Below are 16,239 nucleotides of genomic sequence, written 5' to 3' on the forward strand. Positions count from 1 at the left end.
ACTGGAGACAAGAGTCATGTTGACTCCTAAAGGGAACCTGTCACCCCCGTTCCGGTGTGAAGGCCGTTAGAGACCCTTATACTTACCCCTTCTCTCCAAGTCCCGCGCCTGGAGCCGGTCCCAGGACGAAGATATCCCCGTCGGAAGCCATGCGTGCGCACTCCTGAGGTGAGTCCGACGCCCATAGAGAATGAATGAAGCCATTCAGGCGTGGGACTTGGAGAGAAGGGATAAGTATGAGGGTCTCTAGTGGGGGGTCGGGCGGCCTTCACCTTGGCATGGGGGTGACAGGTTCCCTTTAAAGAAAGTGGTCATGTTTTTCTAACGCTGGATAAACCCCTTAAAGAGTACCCGTCACAAAAAAATAATTTTTGACATCAGACATTTCAAAATTTATTGATCTCACCGCCTCTCACTACTGAGACTTGCTGGGGAGAGAGCGTGGAAGCAGCTTGATCCACTTCCCGGTCACTCACTAATTCTGACAGTATAGCCTTATAGTTTACATAGTCAGCTGGTCAGGAGATAAAGCCTAGGAGTGCAACACACGGCCATCATTCTCTCTCCCTGGCTACATTTGAGACCTGCTGTGATCAATAACTTTTGACATGCCTGACAACATGTCAAAAGTTTTAATAACAGCGCGATCCACTCGCTGGCTACCTGCTCTGATCATCTTGGTAGTCTCATAGGCTTCCATTGATAGAGTCGACCATAACAGACTTATGGCCAGGGAGTGGATCGCACGGCTGCTGTGGTCTCTTTCCTGCTGTATCTCCTGATCACAGTAGGTCTCGGCAGAGACACATGATGGGGTAAATAACTTTTTGACAGGTCATCAGTCTTGGAGTGTCTTAACAAATAAGAATGCTTCACTAGATAGTTTAAAGAAGGTATACATAGAAGATTGCTATTGTGTTCAGCATATTTATAGCGTATGGAGCTTGGGACCCCCATTCTCATAATTGGTAGATGCCCCAGTGGTCTGATTCCCATCCATCGACCAGGTACTTACCACCTGTCCTTTGGATAGGTGTAGATTTTTATCTCAGAATGCTTAGAGGAAGGCTTAGTAAGCAGAAATTGATTTAAAAAAAATATAATATGTATAATGGACCTTATTTGTTTCTTGCATTTTTATTTGTACAATTTTATATTCTACTGAGGTTTTTCGCTTTATAAACTGTAATGTTACTTAAAACTTTTAGTCTGAGATTCTGAGGTTTGGGAAAGCGGAAAGGAGATTAGAAATTGACGAGGAGGACCATTGTATGGGTGATGAGCTTCTCTGCCAGGAGGAAGAGGAGTCATTGCATATTAGCACTGGTGAGTCTCATTTGCGTTAGTCCAGTGTTTTTCTCATGGGCGTGCCAGTAGTCTCAAATCAGTCGTCACTGTTATGGTGACCAGAATAGGTGTATATAAGTGATTAGAGGAAGGTGGTGTTAGGTTATCGTATAAGTTTAATGGATTACTGCATTTAAACATGTCCTTCTGCCGATTAACAAAACTATAGAGCACCCAATGTCTCCTTTAGTGAACTTAAAGCGTAACTATAATTTCAATAGCCAAAAAATGAAATTCCTCAAATGAAAAGCCCACGTGTTACCCTTTAAAAAGAGCCCTAAACTGCGTTGATAGCGTGTACGTTCGCTGAGATATCCCCAGTTGTTTGGCTCAGAAGAATAAATGAATTTTTCTTCTGGCTGCATGAAAGTGGGCGTGGCCTATCCCTCACCTCCCTGGCTGGCTCCCTCCATTCACTGACCAGCACCTTAGAAGATGTATCACACACAGTGGGATTAGATACAGCCCCAGCATACAGTATCACAATGTAAGATTAGATACAAAGCACCAGCCGATGGTATCACACACAGTGGGATTAGATAGTCATCTGCTCTCATTACACTGTAGGATAATGTCAGCTATGGAGGTGGCGGCACCTGCTGCAGACATCTGATAGTGAATGTTATATGTACTATGGAAGGACTGTGTTGTGCTGGGACTTGTAGTCCTCCCCTCAGTGACTCACCCACTCTCCCTCATGCAGTACATTGGAGTCATGGTGGCATGTCCCCCCTGGGTGAAGCTCTCGATACACTTGTCTCCATCCAGCTCTTCCCCTGCGCTGCTCCTCACACACAACACCCTCAGCTCTGCTTAGTGACCTCTGTGAGGGGAGGGGGGAGAACGTGCTGCTAGGAGGTGGGGGAGGAGGTTGTGTTTATGTTTCTGTCAGGGCTGTTATCTGATGCTGCTGTCAGAGTCTGTACTCTAGGTACAGATCTCCAGGGAGGGGGCGTGTCCAGCAGGAATGCAGAAATAAGTCAGAGGCAAAGAAAGCTGTGAGGGGACTTTTGGCTTTATGTATTTAAAAAACTGTTCATTTTAGGTTATTAATGTATATTGCAAAAAGTCTTATCATGACCTAAGCTAACTAAAACTGAATGGTCAAAATATTTTATAGTTGCGCTTTAAGGAAGCATCCATTGAGTTAAATGGCCCTTTGCTTTGAGCTTTGTCAGAGATTTCTGGGTAACACTTTGAAAAAGGTGCTGAAAAGGTTTGAGGCACTATGCACTGGTGGTTGTCCATGAATTACTGTGATTGACTTTCCGTCAAATGACTTTAGAGAATCTTAGGGTCCGTTTACACGGAAAGATTATCTGACAGATTATCTGCCAAAGATTTGAAGCCAAAGCCCAGAATGGACTGAACAGAGATCAGGTCATAAAAAAAAGCCTGAGATTTCTCCTCTTTTCTCATCTATTCCTGGCTTTGGCCTCAAATATTTGACAGATAATCTGTCAGACAATCTTTCTGTGTAAATGGACCCTTAAAGGGGTTGTTTGGGTGCCAACACCCGATCAGATATTAGCCAGATCCACAGCATCACCAAACAGTGAAAGAAAGTAAGTAGACAGCTCCTTACTAGTTATGAGCGGACCTGTCAAACTGTTCGGGTTTGGCAACGCTCTCCTAACCCAAACGCTCGGCATTTGATTCCCCATGGCTGCAGAAGTTGGATGCTGCCCTAGGGCTGCTAGTATAACATGGATACAGCCTATGGCTGTAGTGGTCATACTGAGGGTCCTGTAACTCCGCTCCCTTTGAAGGCAATGAGTTGCAGTAACACAGGACAGCCAGTTCCTAATGTATGGAGCCATCTGCTTCCTGTGGGGTGCAGGATGTCGGCATCCAACTGATTTGATATTAGAGACGATTAGAATGAGAGGTTGTTAGTAGATTTTGCTGAGAAAAATCTATTTATATGATTGTAGTGAGGTAAAACATTAAGATGTATTTGTTATCTCTGTGGTGGTTCTTGTGCCATGTCATGGTGGATACCACCTCTATTATCTTCAGTCAGTTTGTGTCTCCTCCCCTACAGATGGATATAGTAAAAGGAATGCATCAGAAAGATGTTCACAGAATTCCATAGAGGACCATCACTATGCCCCACAGGATGATGAGGTAAATGAAATTTGGATTCCTACATGCACGTTTTAATTTGTCGTAAGTAGAGATGAGCGAACCTGGAGCATGCTCGAGTCCATCCGAACCCGAACTTTCGGCATTTGATTAGCGGTGGCTGCTGAACTTGGATAAAGCCCTAAGGCTATGTGGAAAACATGGATATAGTCATTGTCTGTATCCATGTTTTTCAGACAACCTTAGAGCTTTATCCTAGTTCAGCAGCCACCGCTAATCAAATGCAGATCATTCAGGTTCGGATGGACTCGAACCCGAACCCGGTTCGCTCATCTCTAGTCGTAAGTCTTGGGCAAACTCTCAGGCTACACTTATGGACCCGTAGCTACAGACAGCACTACGGAAGTGCATCAGTAGTTGTCCGCAATGCAAGGACTTTTTCTTAGAAGAATAGTGATCCATGCCTCAATTACGCGTCTGTATTAGGACCTATCGGAGTTTTTTGCCCTGTAACATGTACGGACATTTGAATGGAGCCATTCAAACTATTGGGTCCGTGGACTACAGAATGTGTGAAAGCAGCCTTAGTCACCATGGTCACCATAACAATGATAGAATTTGCATTTCCTGCCATTTTTATCTTTTTTTCCTTCTTTTTGTATACTTTTAAGGTTCTAAACTTGGCTTCTTATGAGAAAAATATTCTACAGTCAAAAGTGAAAGAAAGTGTTCTCCGTCCAGGTAGGCAATGACCACTAAGTGCACAAAACTTTGCGTTCTTTTTCTTCCTTGTCCCCATGAATGATGATTATGCCAAGAATATGGTCGCCATATTTCCTATAATATATCATCCATTGTTATAAGAACCACCTGGCAGCATAATTATTGAGCACTTCATGACTACTTATCTTTCTGTAATCAGGATGATTTATACGCAAAGGATTGTTTACCAGTCCAGAACATCATGCCTTAGGGTGGTATTACACGGAACGATCATCGTTCGAAAAATCATTCGGAATTGAACGATAATTGTTTATTGTAATAGCAGACAAGGATTAAACGACCAACGAGAAATCGTTTGTTGTAATAGAATTTGAACCTATTTTTATCGTTGATCGTTCGCATGTAATAAGACGTCGTTCGCAGTAGCGACAACAGGACAAACGCAATAATGATCATAAGTTACGATCATCATTCCATGTCGTTGGGTGAACGATTTCAGGTCGTTCACCATAGCGGTCGTTTGAGTTTATCGTTAATCTTCAAAAAATCGCTTTGTGTAATAGTACCCTTAGTTTATTTGGGATGTTGCAGTTTTACAATTTTTTTGTTTGTTTATGTTGCGCTTCATTGGCATTGTCTATTCTCTGCTTTACATTTTGCATATGTAATTACTTCTTTCCTACAGATGGATCCAGTAGTAGAAGTAGACCCGATTCCGATTGTTCCGACGATTACAGGACCACAGAGGAGTGCCAGGTAGCTGTAAATGCATGCTTTGGCTGTCTTGTATCGGTGCTCCAATCAAAACCTCTAAATGATAGCTCCTGATTCTGTGCCACCATTAGGTGGACTGCTTAGAGGGGGGAACAGATAAGGCCACATCACAAAGTGACAGCGAGGAAGACATGTGCCTGACTGCTGACCAGAGGGTTAAGAAGGAGGATGCAAATGAACGTGAGTACAGCATAGGTCTGTATGTGTTCTCTTAAATTTTTTGTAATAGTTTGGATCGCTGTAGTTTGTGCTGTAGATAAAAGTACCTGGAATGGAGCAAGCTTGTGTCATTTCATGTACAGTGGTACCTTGGTTTAAGAGTAACTTGGTTAAAGAGTGTTTTGGAAGAAGAGCTCACAGTTTTTCAAAATTGTGACTTTGTTTAAGAGCATTGCTTTGGTTTAAGAGCTCCCTGTACTGGGTGGGAGGGCGAGTTTTTTTTTTTTTTTGGGGGGGGGGGGGCATGGTCTGCATAGCAGGGTCTACAGCCCTGTACTCCGACCTAGGAAGTCTCCCTCACCTTCCAAATCATAGCAGATCCACTTCAGGCTGGGGCTTGCATCAGGGGACAGGACAGTGGATGTAATCTCTGCATAGCCGTAACCACTCTCTCCCCGGACAGAGAGTGCTGCAATCATGTGCCCACATATGTCCTGCTCATTCCTTCATGCTCCCTACAGTCTTTCAGTTCTGATTGGTCCATGATGAACACACACCCCTTCCCCCTTGCTGTCATGTGACCACACAGACCTCTGACAGCAGCCCTGCTTCTCTATTCTAGCCTTAGGCCTTATTCACACGTTCCGTAATTTGCGGATCCGTATTTCCGTATCAGAGTTAGTGCACATTGAAGTCTATTGGGCTATTTACACGATCAGTAGCAGAAAAGGATGAAAATCAATCCGTAAAAAAAAAGGACATGTCCTAGTGCGGACCCATTTTTTTTTTTGCGGATCCTCTCATTGAAATCAATTGGTTACGGATTGTTTACGGATTGTAACATGTTGGCATCCGTATTTCCGCAAAAAAATACGGATGAAGTGCATTGAAAAGCAATGAGTAGTAAAAAAATGGAATTACAAACGGATGGAATACGGATGTCCAATCCGCAATTTCTCACGGGTTGTTTAAGGACCAGAAAAAAATACTGAACGTGTGCATAAGGCCTTACTATACGTTATATACCACATGCTGATTGTTATACTGTATAGTAACTTACAAAATGACATATCCAGCTGTTTCTAAATATTTGTTTCATTAGTTTTACATGTTGTTCAGAATAAAAATAATTATTTTTGGGTATGGAACCAATTGTCTGTATTTCAATGATTTCTTATGGGACAATTTGCTTTGGTTTAAGAGTGGATTTGGATTACAAGCACGGTCCCGACACGAATTATGCTCGTAATCCAAGGCACCACTATATTGGCCTAATTTAAAAAAAAAAAAAAAAAAAAAACATTTTTACACCCATATGATGATGTTTTTTGATCATTTATTTCCATTATCTACATTGCTCCATCTTGCTCTTCCCTCAGGTTATGAAGTCACTTATGACTGCAGTGGAAACATTTATCGCTCAGCTACAACATCCAGAGAAACAAGCCTCGCATCAAACTGTGACCGGATACCAGAGACGTTTGACCAAAAAGTTGCAGAAGCAAAACAGTTTATATGTTCAGAGTGTGGGAAAAGTTTTAGTCTCTATTCTTACCTCACCAAACATCAGAGGTCTCATTCAGGGGAGAAACCATTTTCCTGCCATCAATGTGGCAAATGTTTTACCTATAAACCGAGCCTGATCAGTCATCAAAGAGTTCATACTGGGGAAAAGCCATTCTCTTGCACTGAATGTGGGAAACTGTTTTCCAGTAAATTTAACCTGAAAATGCATGAGAAAATCCATACGGGGGACAAGCCAGTAGTCTGCCCAGCCTGTGGGAAGTGTTTCAGCAATAATCCAGCCCTTGTAAAGCACTGGAGGATTCACACAGGCGAAAAGCCATTCTCCTGTCAGGAGTGTGGCAAGTTTTTCTCCAGCAAGTCCGGTCTTAATGCCCACCTCATAATCCACACGGGCGAGAAACCATACATGTGCGCAGAATGTGGGAAATCCTTTGCCAACCATTCCAATCTTATTTCACACCGGATCATCCACACAGGAGAGAAGCCCTATGTCTGCCAAGAGTGTGGCAAAGGCTTTGCCAACCAGTCCAACCTTGCCAAACACAAAGTGATTCACACAGAGGAAAAACCATTTCTTTGCATGGAGTGTGGAAAGTTCTTTACACGAAAGGGAAGCCTTGACAAACATCGAATGAGGATTCACGAAAAGATGAAATTAGTATAATATAGTTAAGAGTACTGTTTTTCCATCTAGCTTCTTCAGGAGTTTCACTACAATCACAGAGAACAAAAACAATAGACAGGTATAGACATTCATGAAACTGTGTAAGTACTTATTCTTGTCTACAGGGGGCAATGTGTTAGGCCAACTACTGAACAAGCTTGGAAAATAACAACTACCTCTGCAAAAAGGAACTCTGCTCTGAGTGGTTGTCACGTCCTCCCCATTCCCCTGGGTAGTACATACTTATGAAATACAGGGAGCAACAATGAGCAGAGGATAAATCTGCTTCCTGGACTTATAAAACCAATTGGTGGACAAGAGTAAGTTGGAGATGACTGACTTTACCATGTGACTTGGGCTGTGCTCCGCTGATCATTGATCAGTCGTGGCTGGACTTACATTTAGCAGGAAGCTCCACTTATTCAGGGGGATGGAAGTTGGACACAACATATATAAAACTTGTTTTAGACTCTCTCAGTCAAAAGTAAGCTCTATCTGCATGAAGAAGTAGATATGAGATGTTATAAACTGTACTAGAGTCACCATCCCACATATCTTTTTTACAGGTTACATGTTTGTCATGTTTTGAGAAAAGAAAAAAAAGTAAAGATTTTATTTTTTTTAATTAAAATTTTCAAAAGGGCATATAAATGGGAACAAGCCTATTTATTTTGGCGATAACGCTGTCAATTTGACTTACAGTGGGGACAATAAGTATTTGATACAGTGCTAATTTTCCCACCTACACAGAATGGAGAGGTGTGTAATTTTATCACTACACCTGAGAGACAGAAGCTTTGGGGGGAGAAAAAAAAAACTGGAAAACATTGTTTCATTAAGAAAATATTTATTTTTCATTTTCTTGCACAAAATAAGTATTTGGTACAATAGAAAAACAAAATGTACTATTTGATACAGAAACCTTTGTTTGCAGTTTACAGAGGTCAGACATTTTTCTGTAGTTCTTGACCAGGTTTGCAGACACTACTGCAGGGATTTTGTCCCACTCCTCCATACAGATTTTCTCCAGATCTTTCAGGTCTTGGGGCTGTCGCTGGGCGAAATTGAGTTTTAGCTCCCACCAAAGATTTTCTATTGGGTTCAGGTCTGGAGACTGACTAGTACACTCCAGGACCTTGATATGATTCTTGCGGAGCTGTTCCTTAGTTTCCCTGGTTGTATATTTTTGGTCATTGTCACGCTGGAAGATCCAGCCATGACTTATCTTCAATGCTCTTACTGAGGGAAGATCTTGCGATACATGGCCCTATCCATCATCCATTCAATGTGGTGCAGTTGTCTTGCAACCCCAAAGTATATTTCCATGCACCAAGCTGCTTTACTATTTTCCTGTAGTGCAACCCAGCCTTGTGCAGGTCTACAATTTTGTCCCTGGTCTCCTTACACAGCTCTGTGATTTTGGCCATGGTGGAGAGGTTGGAGTGTAATTGAGTGTGTGGACAGGTGTTTTATTTATACAGGTAATGAGTGCTGAGTACAAGGGGCTTCTTAAAGAAAACCTAAGGCTAGGTTTACACTGTCTTTTTGCATTCACTGTATCCGTTGTAGAATGTTTAATTTTAACGTACAGAAATACATGGTCAACCATGTCTTTGTTTACTTTAAAAAAAACAACTGCATCAGTTTTTACCATCCATTTTTGCATCCCCTTTTTCCATTAAACGGACAGTAAAAAGAAATTATAATTATTTATTCAGAAATCATACATTGCATACATACACTACCGTTCAAAAGTTTGGGGTCGCCCAAGCAATTTTTGTTTCTCCATAAAAAGTCACGACATTGACAAGGTTAGAAATAATGATTTGTATTTGAAATAACATTGTTTTTACATCAAACTTTGCTTTCGTCAAAGAATCCTCCTTTTGCAGCAATTCCAGCATTGCACACCTTTGGCATTCTAGCTATTAATCTGTTGAGGTAAGCTGGAGAAATTGCACTCCACGCTTCTAGAAGCAGCTCCCACAAGTTGGATTGGTTGGATGGGCACTTCTGGCGTACCATACGGTCCAGCTGCTCCCACAACAGCTCAATGGGGTTCAGAACTGGTGCCTGCGCTGGCCACTCCATTACCGATAGAATACCAGCTGCCTGCTTCTGCTGTAAATAGTTCTTGCACAATTTGGAGGTGTGTTTAGGGTCATTGTCCTGTTGTAGGATGAAATTGGCTCCAATCAAGCGCTGTCCACTGGGTATGGCATGGCGTTGCAAAATTGAGTGATAGCCTTCCTTATTCAGAATCCCTTTTACCCTGTACAAATCTTCCACCTTACCAGCACCAAAGGAACCCCAGACCATCACATTACCTCCACCATGCTTAACAGATGGCGTCAGGCATTCTTCCAGCATCTTTTCATTTGTTCTGCATCTCACAAATGTTCTTCTTTGTGATCCAAACACCTCAAACTTGGATTCATCCGTCCACACACTTTTTTCCAGTCTTCCTCTGTCCAATGTCTGTGTTCTTTTGCCCATCTTAATCTTTTTCTTTTATTGGCCAGTCTCAGATATGGCTTTTTCTTTGCCACTGTGCCCTGAAGCCCAAAATCCCGCAGCCGCCCCTTCACTGTAGATGTTGACACTGGTGTTTTGCGGGTACTATTTAATGAAGATGCCAGTTGGGGACCTGTGAGGCGTCTGTTTTTCAAACTAGAGACTCTAATGTGCTTATCTTCTTGCTTAGTTGTGCAATGCGGCCTCCCACTTCTTTTTCTACTCTGGTTAGAGCCTGTTTGTGCTGTCCTCTGAAGGGAGTAGTACACACCGTTGTAGGAAATCTTGAATTTCTTAGCAATTTCTCGCATGGAATAGCCTTCATTTCTAAGAACAAGAATAGACTGCCGAGTTTCAGATGAAAGTTCTCTTTTTCTGGCCATTTTGAGTGTTTAATTGACCCCACAAATGTGATGCTCCTGAAACACAATCTGCTCAAAGGAAGGTCAGTTTTGTAGCTTCTGTAACGAGCTAGACTGTTTCCAGATGTGTGAACATGATTGCAGAAGGGTTTTCTAATCATCAAATAGCCTTCTGAGCCAATGAGCAAACACATTGTACCATTAGAACACTGGAGTGATAGTTGCTGGAAATGGGCCTCTATACACCTATGTAGATATTGCACCAAAAACCAGACATTTGCAGCTAGAATAGTCATTTACCACATTAGCAATGTATGAGTGTATTTGTTTAAAGTTAGGACTAGTTTAAAGTTATCTTCATTGAAAAGTACAGTGCTTTTCCTTCAAAAATAAGGACATTTCAATGTGACCCCAAACTTTTGAACGGTAGTGTATGTGACTTTCTTCATTTTTTATAGCTTCTGTCTCTCACAGGTGAAGTGTTCCTTCAATAAAAAAAAATTACAGACCTCTCCATTCTTTGTAAGCGGGGGAAAACTTGCAAAATCAGCAGTCTATCATGTTTCCTCACTGTTGCTCCAGTCTTAAAATAATGGCTTTGGTAATCAGGGATACTCTAGTTCTATATGCCCACATTCTGACAAACACTTATAAACATCAGGATACAATTTGGGCTTCCAGTGGTTGAGACTTGGTGACTTTAGGTTACTTTACATACACATAGATATGTGTATATATGAGTGAAACTGGTAGGGTAGTGTCATGTGGGTTTTCATACACTTATGCATATGTTTATGTAGAGATTAAATGTAATAACAAAACAATATATATACAAGTCTTACCAACGCTTCAAGAAAACACTGTCTGTGAACACGGTCTTCTTCTATTAAAGGGATTATCCAGGGTTACAGAAACATGGCTGCTTTCTCCCAGAAACAGCACCTCTCCTGTCTTTGGTTTGGGTGTGGTTTTGGAGCTCATTTCCCTTGAAGTGAATAGAGCTAATTTGTAATACCACACACAACCTGGGGTGGTGGTGTTTTTGGAAGAAAGTAGTTTTGTGGTTTCCAATCAATCCTGGATAACCCCTTTAAGGATATTCCTTTATTTCAGCTTTTTTTTTTTAAAAACAAACTCTGTACCATACATTTTGTGTGTTCAATAAATTATGAAAACCAAGATCAGGGATGTTCTAATGTTGTCTTTGGACAGTTCAATCAGACAGCGACATAATAAAGGGTCGGATGGAAGGAACTTTGTTCACTTAAATTCACTAAATAATACTAAGGACTTCAAAGTTCCTTCCAAACATTTAAAGAACTCTATAGCTTGCTCAAGTGTCAAGGAGGCCATCCTAAGCTGCAGCATTCATGCCTTCTTCCTCTTCCACCTTTCACTGCCTTCACTGATTTGACATACAGGGCTCATCTGCCAGCACTGAGCCCAGCATGTGAATCAGGAAGGTAGGAACTTGCCCCCGCTTGACTCTTCGAATTGACATGTGATTCATGCATAAAATGGAGTCTATGGCACGGACAGAGTGGCGAGCGGCAGAATCCACAGGATGTTCTCTGCACTGATTCTGTAGTGGGAACGCACCCTATATCAGTAATAAAGCACTGGCCCTATTAGATAAGGCTGGTTGGGGAGAAGTTGACAGTCTCTGTTTTGCAGTTTGTTTCTAAGCTGGAAGAGTCCATTATGTGGAGGGAGATCTGTGCTGTTCTCTTCCTGGATGCTGGATGATTGTTTATGAGCAGCAGTGTAATATAGAGAAGGAGGAAAAGAAGCCATAAGTAGTGTAGCAGTGAACACTGTCCTCAATGTGGTGTTTTCTCTCTGGGAGAAGATTGTGTGTTTTTCTTCAGTGTTCTATGGCTGCAGCAGACTGTGTGTGTGTGTGTGTGTGTGTGCTATGGCTGCAGTAGGCTGTGTGTGTGTGTGTTTGAGAAAGAAGCAGAAATAAAAGGGGTATTGTGGGCAATTGAAACATCCTGGGGGGGGGGACAAGGGGTGGTGGGATAATAATGAGGTCCTATTTACCCGCAACCATGCAGTTGAGGGTCACATGGTCCCTTGTCGGGCTCCCGATTCTGTGATGTCACAGCCTCACTCAGAAAAGCCCATTTAGCCAATCAGTGACTGAGGCGGGACACAGGTGCGTCACTGACTGGCTGAGCAGGTAGTTCCTGTGGGGCCACGATGATTCAGGAGCATGGACGCTTACAGAGAGCTTATGAATCTGGGCCTACGTATGACCTCTACATCACTATGTCTGACCTCTATCACTATGTGTGACCTGTCTATATAACTATGTCTGTCCTATATATCACAGGTATCTGGCATTGTTAACAGCTTTTCTTTGTGTATGGTGAATACTTAGTTAGAAACATAGAAGATTGTCAGCAGGAAAAGACCACCTGCTCCAACTAGTCTAGTTTTAAGTTCTTTAGGACATGGTAGCTGGAGGTCAGCTGCATCCACTGCACACACAGAGGAGAATCTGCTTTATATCTTTGCCTTATTCACTCAGAAGTCGCCCCAGGATCATGTAGGACATTAGGAAGAAGCTGTTAAAGAGGACCTGTCACCCCCCGTGCCGGGGTGACAGGCTCCAGACCCCCCGCTGGAGCACCCTATACTCACCTGATCCCGCCGGGTCCTGCTTCTTGAGCCGGTCGGATTACTGAGATATCAGCACCCGAAGCCCGGTGCGCGCACTCCTCAGATGAGTCCAGCGCTCATAGAGAATGACAGGCGAGTCCGACGCTCCGTCATTCTCTATGAGCGTTGAACTCATCTGAGGAGCGCGCGCGCCGGGCTTCGGGCGCTGATATCTCAGTCACCCGACCGGCTCAGGAAGCGTGACTCGGCGGGATCAGGTGAGTATAGGGTGCTCCAGCGGGGGGCCGGGAGCCTGTCACCCCGGCACGGGGGGGGTGACAGGTTCCCTTTAAGCCAGAGCACATCATATGTTGAATATACACTTTTTTTTTTAAATAAATTCATTGGACCATGCAAACACTTTCTACCTTTATGCTTTTTATATTCCTTAGGCCAGGTGCCTTCGTTAATACCATATGCTATACCATATGTAACTACCGGTAAATTATTAATTAAACCAAATCGGCGCAAAGTCACAATGGCCCTCCATATCTATTTTCCTTTTCCGTTTTTTCCATGTTTTAGATTTTACCATTTCCCAATCTTTCCATTCTTCCGTCTCTAAAACTCCACCCTCCAATTTTTGAAAGAAATCTATCATTGGGAGATCTTGATTATATCCTATATGGTGGAAGAAAGGATTTTCTTTCCAATTCACTAACCGTGATAGCTGGGCAGCAAGATAATATGTCTCCATCTCCGGCAACCCCAACCCTCCTTTTCCTTTTGGGACACATAACAATCCAAGCTTCATACGGACCCTCTTCCTACACCATATTAGTAAATTAAAAATGATTCTTATCTTCTTCAAGGCTTTCTAATCTATCCAGATGGGGGCAGCAGAGAACACATATAACAATTTAGGAAGAAGTACTGTCCTCAGAAAAACTATTCGATCTACCCTGGTAATATTTTTATTTCCAAATATCCACCTTTTTTCCTATCTCTTTAATCACCCTCTTAACATTAATTTCATTATAATCTGCTCCCTGCCTCGTAACTTCAATGCCCAAGTATTTAAAACTAGATGCCTCTAGAAGAACAGTTCACTGGTCAAAATCAAAATTTACCCCTCCCCTCAATGGCATCAATATGGATTTACTCCAATTCATTCTCAAACCTGAGAACTCACCAAATTTATTTATTTTATCCATAAGTTTACAGGGCTCCAGATGGCGACCAAAATGGTCGCCAATGCGACTGATATTTTGCAAATGGCGCCCAGACTGACGCGCCGTGCTGCCGGGGATAGGACGGGACACCCCCGGCAGCCGCGCATCAGCCGCTGACAGCGTCCGAAGAAGAAGAGGATCGCCGGGGGAGCAGGTTGTCAGGTGAGTTTGTGTGTTTGTTTTTTTTAAATACTGCTTAGCATAGAGGAAAGGGGGGGGGGGCATCTATAATGGGGGGAGAAGAGAGTGCCATCTATAATGGGGGGAGAAGAGGGGCCATCTTCAAGGGGGGGAGAGGGGGCTAGCTATAAGGGGAGGGGGTATCTATAAGGGGGGGAGAAGAGGGGGCATCTATAATGGGGGGAGGAGGGGGCATCTATAATGGGGAGGAGGAGGGGGCATCTATAATGGGGGGGAGGAGGGGGCATCTATAATGGGGGTAGGGGGGGTCATCTATAAGGGGAGGGGGTATCTATAAGGGGGGAGAAGAGGGGGCATCTATAATGGGGGGGAGGAGGGGGAATCTATAATGGGGGTAGAGGGGGTCATCTATAAGAGGAGGGGGCCATCTATAAGGGGAGGGCAAACTGGCTGCAGACACTGGGAGATAGATATATGCACAATTATTATTATCAGGGCCCCTCAGGTGTCTGTATTGTAGGGGGTCACTTGCATTAGTCACTAGGTGAGAGATATATCTATATACACATCTTGTGGGGGGTCACTATGGCTGCAGTCAAGCTCAGTATGTATAGACTGTTGCAAGCTTTTAAAGGGAACCTGTCACCCCCGGTGACGGGGTGACAGGCTCCCAACCACGCGTTAGAACCCCCTATACTCACCTCATCGCGCCGGGTCCCGCTTCTGGAGGTGGTCAGGTCACGGAGATCTCAGCCGCTGCAGCCCGGCGCGCACACTGAGAGATGAGTCCAACACTCATAGAGAATGACGGAGCACTGGACTCTCCCGTCATTCTCTATGAGCGTTGGACTCATCTCTCAGCGCACGCCGGGCTGCAGCGGCTGAGATCTCCGTGACCCGACCATCTTCAGAAGCGGGACCCGGCGCGATGAGGTGAGTATAGGGGGTTCTAACGGGGGTTGGGAGCCTGTCACCCCGTCACCGGGGTGACAGGTTCCCTTTAAGTTCAAGTTCAGAAGAGTAAGCCTCATTAAAAGGCTAGCCAAGTGAAGCTGAAGTACTGAGTCAGACTGTATATGGTTGTCAAGTTGCAAGTTTCCATGTTGAACATTTTCAAACTAAGAAAAGAAAGGATCTAAAGGAGGAGGCTGCCGTGGCCTCTGCACACAGTAAGTCCCATGTAACATAACATTAATTTTACATGGTTTAAAATGTTGGCGACCAAATATTCTATTTGGCGCCTAAATTTTTCAGGTTAGGAGCCAATGGCTCCCAGGTAAATTTTTTAGTCTGGAGCCCTGGTTTAGGAACCCCTACCACCGGATTTTTAATAAATAATAACAAATAATTGGCGTAGAGTGACACCCCATCCCTTCACCCCTCTTCCCAAAGCCATGAAGATAAGGGACTCCTCGGATCATGCATGCCAATGGCTCAATAGTTAAGGTGAAGAGTAAAAGCGGAGAGGGGACACCCCTGCCTTGTGCCCCTTTGAAGACAACTGGATCCAGAAGAATTCCCCTCAATTGTAATCACTGCATTAGCCCCATCAGAAAGCAACTTAACCATATTTATAAATTTCTGTCCTATCCCAAACTTCCCCATAACTCCCCCAAGTCTTGCAGCTAAGACTTTCGCCAATAATTTAATATCTGAATTTATAAGGGAAATAGGTCTATATGATTCTTTCTCTAAAACCCCTATTACACGGGCCGGCATAGAGGAGCACACGAGCGCTGTCAGCTGCTGACGCTATTCTACGCGGCAGCATCGAGCGGGTGAGTCTGGGGGAAGCTGCGGGGAGGCTGCCCAGGTGATCGCTGATCGTCTGGACAGCTCATAGCAAATAGCGGCGGGCTGCTGCCGCTGCTCCTATTCCACGGAGCCGCGGCAGCAGATCACTCCTAAATAATTTGGTTGCCTTTTAACATGTTGAAAGACAAACGACTTCAACGATTAGCCGACATGAACGACGTCGGCTGATCGTTGCCTCCTATTCCACGGGACGATCGTTCCGTGGAATAGGGCCTTAACACATTTTTACCGGGTTTAGGGATGAAAATAATAGCGGCCTCTTTCATTGATTCTGGAAGTAATCTATCCTGAA

At 43.6% G+C, this 16,239-nt stretch overlaps 1 protein-coding gene across 1 annotated transcript in view; it reads left to right on the forward strand.

The window, feature by feature from the left end:
• The window catches only part of LOC138800075 (zinc finger protein 585A-like), a 63,877-nt gene extending 55,867 nt beyond the window's left edge, over nt 1-8,010 (forward strand). The window contains exons 17-22 of the mRNA XM_069981881.1: nt 1,209-1,326; nt 3,392-3,474; nt 4,104-4,173; nt 4,841-4,911; nt 5,001-5,124; nt 6,468-8,010. Of these exons, the coding sequence (XP_069837982.1) occupies nt 1,209-1,326; nt 3,392-3,474; nt 4,104-4,173; nt 4,841-4,911; nt 5,001-5,124; nt 6,468-7,279 (1,278 nt within the window). The 3' untranslated portion in view covers nt 7,280-8,010. The remainder of the gene's footprint in view (nt 1-1,208; nt 1,327-3,391; nt 3,475-4,103; nt 4,174-4,840; nt 4,912-5,000; nt 5,125-6,467) is intronic.
• Nucleotides 8,011-16,239: the final 8,229 nt, after the last annotated feature.

Source organism: Dendropsophus ebraccatus, chromosome 8, assembly GCF_027789765.1.
Source record: "Dendropsophus ebraccatus isolate aDenEbr1 chromosome 8, aDenEbr1.pat, whole genome shotgun sequence".
NCBI classification, from domain to species: Eukaryota; Metazoa; Chordata; class Amphibia; order Anura; family Hylidae; genus Dendropsophus; species Dendropsophus ebraccatus.